Source organism: Coenobita brevimanus, chromosome 99 (assembly GCF_032717465.1).
Source record: "Coenobita brevimanus isolate Jiangsu-jjx chromosome 99, ASM3271746v2, whole genome shotgun sequence".
NCBI lineage: Eukaryota > Metazoa > Arthropoda > Malacostraca > Decapoda > Coenobitidae > Coenobita > Coenobita brevimanus.
The window spans coordinates 18,645,890-18,654,434 of record NC_137052.1 but is presented as its reverse complement, the minus strand read 5'-3'; the positions used below and the strand labels follow the sequence as shown (position 1 = coordinate 18,654,434).

The window sequence follows — 8,545 nt, the reverse complement described above, 5'->3', positions numbered from 1 at the left end:
TTTGGTTATATGGTTACCACCCAGTAATGTAAATGTTTTCTTGGGTTACAAGAAGCCAGTAGGTTTGTCACTCAGTGTACAGCCACCTGAAGTGGAAAGAAGAGTAATAAAAAGAAACAAAAATGATGGGAGAAGTAGGATGAGAGAAAGGAAGACACAGAAAAAGAATGATAAGTGTGAAGAAAGAAATATGCAGCACCACATCATGTGAATGGATGATGGTTGTCACCACCTACCTGACAAATACTGGTAATATTATGTGTAAATGTGAAAATCATCATCCTACTGAGTCCAGGTATGTCATGTTCATTTAATTCTTGCCATCTCCTGATGATTTTATTCAGTTTAGAATACCGGTAGAAGTTTTGAACTGGAGGAGTTAAATATTGCCTCAATAAACACCTTTGTAGGGAGAGGTCTTTTGTAAATTGAGTAAAATCATCTGGTAACAGGAAGAATAAATTTAAAGAGACCTTACCCAGAATCAAGCAGTTAATTATGTTGATCTTCTTTGCAATATATTAGGGGAAATGAGACTGAAATTTACTGCAAATAAAATTAATCAGTCTCTGGATTCTCTTTCATTTCAGCTGATATTCAGAAACCTAATTCTTCAGATCAGATTCTAGTAGAGCAGTAGCTATTATCAAGGGCTCATTTGAGTCTTAACATGGTGGACTGCGGGCCAAAGTCACCCTTCTTCCACAGTCCACCCTCCTCCTTTTGAGGGAGTAGGGAGTGGGTTGATGAACACATGAAATTCATGAATGACCAGGCAGCTTCACAGCTTGGTGTCACATGCACCAAGCTTATGCATGCACAAAGTACACTATTCACAAAGTTTCCTGTACCTAATTAAAGTATGGGGATATGGTACAGTATAGGGTACTTTGTGCACAGGGTCAAATGCACAAAGTTTGTCCATGCACAAAGTACATAATGCACAAAGTAGTCTATACTACATCCTTGTCATTGAGTATACACTACTAAATAGGCAACTTTCTTTGGCAGACAGGACAATTTGTGAACAGAAGTCAACTGTCCCTCTGGGTAGCATAGAAAATCACCTATTTAGAATTATATTCCCAAAGAACTGAGATGTGGTATAGGGTATCTTACTGCTTAGTGTACCTTGTGTATGCACCAACTTGATGCATGTGAACATATTGGTGCAACCATATTAGGGTGTCTCTCTCCAGCACCTCTAGTCAGGTTAGTGTTCCTAACTATGAAGCTGATGACCTAATAGCATCAGTTTGAGTCCTAGTGCAGGCAGCTGGTGCAACTTGACCCAGGTGTCCATCAACCCTTTCACAAGTTGGTAGGGAAAAAGGAGTTCCTAATGTAACACGTAGGGGTAACTCTGGTAACCTGGATAATGCAGTGACCTTGTACCGCAGGATGGTGGGAGAATAAGCTGCCACTTGCTCGAAGACCTTAGTTATGGAGATGAGCATTGCAACTAATGGCCATATGGCCTCTGCTCCCCCTGTTCCCATTTTACTATTAAGTTCAACATAAATCATAAAACATTGCCTGATAAAGCTCCTCACTCCTGATAAATCTGGTCTGCCAGTTTTCCATAATTTACTGAACCAGTAGCATGGAAAAAGTTGTGACATTTTGGAACATGTCCTAACACATGAAATAGTAATTTGGTCTGGTTCCAGCCCAAAAGCCACCAAATGTTGTAAAGTCACTCAGTCAGGGACAGAAATTTGCCTAAAGCCACCAAATGTTGTAGAGTCACTCAGTCAGGAGTAGAAATTTGCCTAATGTTTCACCTCTTGTAATGTTCATTTTCTTACCATGACTAATCTTACTACACTGAAAGAGGCTTGATATGTTTCTCTCTATATATTTGATTGCTGTTTGATATAAAGCATCAGGGAGGAAACTATCAAAGTGATTATTCTTTAAGTGTGAAGCAGACATAATGGAGCAGTAAAACTTTTGTCCCTGTCTGTACTTATTACCATATGTTTACACTTACAATAATATCTGAATTTCCTTAATCCCTGAGTTTTTATAACAGATTTGACTACCCACAAAGATTACTTAACAGATTTGACTACCCACAAAGATTACTTTAGTGGTTGGGATTTTCCTTTCATCCTTCCACTTGAAAGTCTGGGTGGGAAAGGGGAGATGTGGATGAAAAGTTTTACCATTTTATGTCGCTAGTTTTTTTTTTACCTGATAAATAAGGTTACAAGAGGATGAGAAAAAGGCAGAGTATAAGAGAGAAGTGGAGGAACGATTGGACAAATATGAATTGGAGCAGATGGGGGATGTGGAAGGTGTGTGCATGATATTTACAGAAGAAATATGTGCAGCATGTGATGTGGTGTGGGAGGAAGAGAAGACGGAGGGGTGTGCAAGGAACAGCGTGGTGGAATGAAGAGGTGAGACAGGCTGTAGCACAAAAGAAGAAAGCATACAATGAATGGATGAAAAATAGGGGCGTGGAAGAAGTTGAGAGGCGGAAGAGAGAGTTATATGTAGAAAGAAAGAGGTGAAAAGATTAGTAAAAGAGAGTAAGAAGAGAGTGGATGAGGAATTTGGAAGGAACTTGAGTGTAAAGTCGAGGGACTGTAAGAAAATGTTCTGGAAAGAGGTGAAAAGAGTAAGACAGGGTGGAATGAAGTTAGCAGGGGAGTGAAAGATAAAAATGGGAGAAAAAGTGAGCAGATGGAGAGAACACTTTAAGGAATTGTTGAACATAGAGAATGGAAGTAATGCGAGTATAAGTGGCTGGGGAATGACTGGAAGAAGGAGGGAGGTGAGAAGAAAGACAGAAATCAGTAGGATAGAAGTTGTGGAAGCAATGAAGAATGTTAAATTGTGGAAAGCCCCAGGAATTTATGGAGTGTGTGGTGAAATGCTGAAGTATGGGGGAGAGATAGTAGTAGAATGGATGTGGAAAATGTGCAGGCCTGGGAGGAAGGTAAAGTCCCGGAGGATTGGAAGTCAGGTATAATTATTCCCTTGTACAAAGGAAAAGGGGAAAAAGAATTGTGTGGTAATCATAGGGGCATCTGTCTTCTTAGTATAATAGGAAAAGTGTATGGTAGGATACTTATTGACAGAGTTAGAGAAAGAACAGAGGAATTAGTTGGAGAAGAACAGGGAGGCTTTAGGAAGGGAAGAGGTTGTGTAGATCAGATATTCATTCTTAGATCTTTAGTGGAAAAGTTTCTAGAGAAGGGAAAGAAGTTGACTGCAGCTTTCATGGATTTGGAGAAAGCATATGACAAGGTGGATAGACAAGGATTGTGGAAAGTATTAATAATATATGTAGTAGATGGGAAGTTGTTGAATGCTGTGAGAGTATGTATGATAGTGCTAAGGCTGCAGTGCGTGTGGATGGTGAACTGAGTGAATATTTCTCTTTGAAGCTTGGGTTGAAACAGGGATGTGTCATGTCTCCATGCTTGTTCAATCTGTACATAGATGGAGTAATAAAAGAGGTACAAGGTAGGGTAGTAGATGTTGGAGTGGCCCTGGTGAGAGAGGGTAGTGTTTGGAAACTCCCTGTACTGTTGTTTGCAGATGATACTGTGTTGTTGAGTGAAGACGAAGGAGAGCTGCAAGGCTTGGTGGATGAGTTTGGGAGAGTGTGTAAGAAACGGAATCCAAAGGTGAATGTAGGGAAGAGTAAAGTGATGGTCTTTGAGAGAGGTGAAGTCAGTGAATGTACAGCGAGGTTGGATGGTGGGGAATTGGAAAATGTGAGGACGTTTAAGTGCTTGGGTAGCGTGATGAATAAGGATGGAGGTTTGGAGGATGAAGTGCTTGAAAGGGTACAGCAGGGAAGAAACGTTGCTGGTTCCTTGAAAGCAATGATATGAAGCAGGGAAGTGAGCATGGAAGTGAAAAAGTTACTACATGACAGTATTGTGATACCAACTCTAATGTATGGAAGTGAAGCTTGGATGTTGTTGAAAGGACACAAGTCAAGAGTCAGAGCAGTGGAAATGAGTTATCTAAGAGAAGCCTGTGGAGTCACATGGAGAGACAAGCTGACAAATGAGGATATAAAGGAGTGTTGTGGTGTGGATGTGGATGTGATAGGAAGCGTTAGGAGGAATACACTGAGGTGGTTTGGCCATGTGGAGAGGATGGAGGGTGAAAGTCTGACGAAGAGAGTGTATGTGAGTGAGGTGGAGGGGGGAAGAGGGAGGGGGAGGCTGAGGATGAGATGGAGGGATGGGGTGGAGAATTATATGAGAGAGGGGGATGTGAGTTGGGAGCGGGGCAGTGAAATGGTGGGGGACAGGGCGACGTGGAGGCGATTTGTTTGTGGTCACCCCAAACGGGATTGAGGCGTCTGGCAATAGATAGATAGATAAATAAGACAAATAATCTGATTACTCCAAGTGTGTATTACAGCATAAGTGATGCAAAATGTGCTTACATTAACTTCTGGTTCCTGAAATGGATTAACTTCATAGTTACAGTGATCACCAATTATAAAACCAATAAATATATACAGTGGTTGATATCACAGCACTGATTAACCTTTTGGAGGGGAGAGGTTTCTTCCAGCTGAATGAAACAGTCTGGTGTTAACCAGGATGTCATACTTAAGTGAAGCCTTGTCCTTTAATCCCCCTTTGCTCCGATGATGTCCTTCTTATTTAATTCTTCCTATATGTAGGCAATTTTATTCGATGTACTAAGGATTTGAGGTAAAAGCTAAACCCTCCAATTTGAAGATCTCTCCTAATCTGAATAAAATTTTTCAGATATAGCAAGAATAAACTTTAAAGTAAGTCATCAGACTAGAGGGGTTAAGGGTTAACTGTGACAGGCTTTAAAAACAATATTTACCACACCAGTTCTGGGTTTTCTTTATATTTCAAATAATCTTCCATTCTAAAAAAGCTTATTTCAGTTTCATGTTTCACTCCACATTCTCTTAACTTCTGATCAGGCTTTAATATTAGCTTGTCATCATTATCTCTATTAATCACAGGATCATTAGTTTTGAAGCCATGTGCATGAGTCTCAATCTTCAATGTATCAAATCCAAAGTTTCTGAAAGGAGGTGGAAGGTTGGTAGCAGATAGTAAATTTTTCCTGATCATGTCTATGAACTCCTCAACACTTATTTCCAGATTTACATTAAACATCACCAAGTTTCTGATGTTCCGATGTTCAAATGATCGAATAAGACGAACAGTGACAGTTACACCATCTCCTGAGGACTCGGACATCTTGTAGGTTTAGCAGTCCCTGAAACAAGGGAAGTAAATTGTGAAATTCTGTACAGATTTTCAATGCAGGTTCTGAATATTCTATCTATCTATCTATCTATTGCCAGACGCCTCAATCCCATTTGGGGTGGCCACAAACAAATAGCCTCCACGTCGTCCTGTCCCCTGCCATTTCACTGCCCTGCTCCCAACTCACACCCCCCTCTCTCATATACCTCTCCACCCCATCCCTCCATCTCATCATCGGCCTCCCCCTCCCTCTTCCCCCCTCCACCTCACTCACATACACTCTCTTTGTCAGTCTTTCACCCTCCATCCTCTCCACATGGCCAAACCACCTCAGTGTGTTCCTCATAACACTTCCTATCACATCCACATCCACACCACAACGCTCCTTTATATCCTCATTCGTCAGCCTGTCTCTCCATGTGACTCTACAGGCTCCTCTTAAATAACTCATTTCCACTGCTCTCATTCTTGACTTGTGTCCTTCCAACAATGTCCAAGCTTCACTTCCATACATTAGAGCTGATATCACAATACTGTCATGTAGTAACTTTTTCACTTCCATGCTCACTTCCCTGTTTCTTATCACTGCTTTCAAAGAACCAGCAACCTTTCTTCCCTGCTGTACTCTTTCAAGCACTTCACCCTCCAAACCTCCATCCTTACTCATCACACTACCCAAGTACTTAAACGTACTCACATTTTCCAATTCCTCACCATCCAACCTCGCTGTACATTCACTGACTTCACCTCTCTCAAAGACCATCACTTTACTCTTCCCTACATTCACCTTTAGATTCCGTTTCTTGCACACTCTCCCAAACTCATCCACCAAGCCTTGCAGCTCCCCTTCGTCTTCACTCAACAACACAGTATCATCTGCAAACAACAGTACAGGGAGTTTCCAAACACTATCCTCTCTCACCAGGGCCACTCCAACATCCACTACCCTACCTTGTACCTCTTTTATTACCCCATCCATGTACAGATTGAACAACCATGGAGACATGACACATCCCTGTTTCAACCCAACCTCCAAATAGAAAAATTCACTTAGTTCACCATCCACACGCACTGCAGCCCTAGCACCATCATACATACTCTTCACAGCATTCAACAACTTTCCATCTACTCCATATATTCTTAATACTTTCCACAATCCTTGTCTATCCACCCTGTCATATGCTTTCTCCAAATCCATGAAAGCCGCATACAACTTCTTTCCCTTCTCTAGAAACTTTTCCACTAAAGATCTAAGAATGAATATCTGATCTACACAACCTCTTCCCTTCCTAAAGCCCCCCTGTTCTTCTCCAACTAATTCCTCTGTTCTTTCTCTAACTCTGTCAATAAGTATCCTACCATACACTTTTCCTATTATACTAAGAAGACAAATGCTCCTATGATTACCACACACTTCTTTTTCCCCTTTTCCTTTGTACAAGGAAATAATTATACCTGACTTCCAATCCTCCGTGACTTTACCTTCCTCCCAGGCCAATCTGCACATCTTCCACATCCATTCTACTACTATCTCTCCCCCATGCTTCAGCATTTCACCACACACTCCATCAATTCCTGGGGCTTTCCCCAATTTAACTTTCTTCACTGCTTCCACAACTTCTGTCCTACTGATTTCTTCCTGTCTTCTCACCTCCCTCCTTCTCCCAGCCACTTATTCTCGCATTACTTCCATCCTGTACCGTATGTTCAACAATTCCTTAAAGTGTTCTCTCCATCTGCTCACTTTTTCTCCCTTCTCCACTAGTAAGCTACCATTTTTATCTTTCACTCCCCTGCTAACCTCACTTCCACCCTGTCTTACTCTCTTCACCTCTTTCCAGAACATCATCTTACAGTCCCTCCACTTTACACTCAAATTCCTTCCAAATTCCTCATCCACTCTCTTCTTACTCTTACTAATCTTTTCACCTCTTTCTTTCTACTTATAACTCTCTCTTCCGCCTCTCAACTTCTTCCACGCCCCTATTTCTCGTCCATTCATTGTATGCTTTCTTCTTTTGTGCCACAGCCTGTCTCACCTCTTCATTCCACCACGCTGTTCCTTGCACCCCCCTCCGTCTTCTCTTCCTCCCACACACCACATCACATATTAATTATATTAAATAACCATTTGCACTCCCACATTTTCAGGGATACACACTGAATTCTCAATTGTAAAGAACCAGTATCCAATACTGTATACTGTACTGTACACCTAAGGGAAAACTACACCTTCACTCTTAAAATCAGTTGTATCCATGTCCACTGTACTGTATACCTAATGGAAAACTACACCTTCACTCTTAAAATCAGTTGTATCCATGTCCACCACCATCATCATCTCTGGTGCCTCCTGTAAACCCCTGAACAGAGGATGGTGGCGACAGAATTGCTTCCTGGCTACTGTAGTCTCATATACCTCTCACTCTCTCAAACACATCTTTCTTCTCTCTCACCAATACATTGCACCATTCTCTTCTTCTATACCAGATATGGTCTACCTCTGATCAAATGAGGGTAAAATTGACTTATATGCTGTGAGCAATATTGCCTGATGTTCATGTGACTGATCACTTGCTCTGGTAGGACTGGTTTGAATCTGATACTGGTTTCAGTTGAAAATCATTTGTCTACAAGATACAAGCCCCCAGACCTCATAAAAAATAAGTTTCTATAAATGAAAATGGATGTCAAAAAGAAACCACACACCCCAAAATTGTAAAAACTTAGATGTCATGACATGGACCCAACATGAGGGCAGCGTTTGAAGTGTACCGTATAAGGTAACTTGTGAAAGACTGAAATCCAGCCCAACTTAGCCTTACTTGTATAACTGACAGTGGCCTAAATACCGTTCACATTTTTACCCCTGAGTAGTCTATGTTACAATGTAGTTGCCCAGATTAGATTACCGATTTGGTTATGGAATGGTTAGGTTAGATTTGGGTGGGTTTCAATGATGGTCACTGATGATTCAGGACTTAACATAATGAGCTTGTCAAACAATCTCACTATTGTCAATAGCAGCCCAACGCATCAGCTTCAAATTATCCATTATTACGCTAGGCTAAGACACACACACACACACCGTCGTGTTGAGAAAAGTAAAATAAAATTTAAAAGGTATTAGGAATACGTCATTTGATGAAGTATTTCTGTTGTTTCAAGCAAACGATACTCTTACGCTTCTGGTTAATGTCTGCCGTTATATATGGATAAGAATCTGATGACCACTTCGAATACAATGAGATAAACATGCCATTATAGCGGGTCTTAAAAATGAATTAGTTGTACCTCGTAAATTATATTCTCTGTGG

General features: G+C 41.0%; 1 protein-coding gene across 1 annotated transcript; it reads right to left on the bottom strand.

Moving 5' to 3' along the window:
* Window positions 1–4,829: 4,829 nt before the first annotated feature.
* On the bottom strand, window positions 4,830–5,219 carry LOC145414450 (UPF0538 protein C2orf76 homolog). The gene has a single exon (XM_080284007.1). The coding sequence runs from the start codon at window positions 5,217–5,219 to the stop codon at window positions 4,830–4,832; it is 390 nt and encodes a 129-aa protein (XP_080140133.1).
* Window positions 5,220–8,545: the final 3,326 nt, after the last annotated feature.

What these genes read in the sequence shown, in the direction of transcription:
- LOC145414450 (XM_080284007.1), bottom strand. Translation starts at nt 5,219, where the DNA reads ATGTCCGAGTCCTCAGGAGATGGTGTAACTGTCACTGTTCGTCTTATT.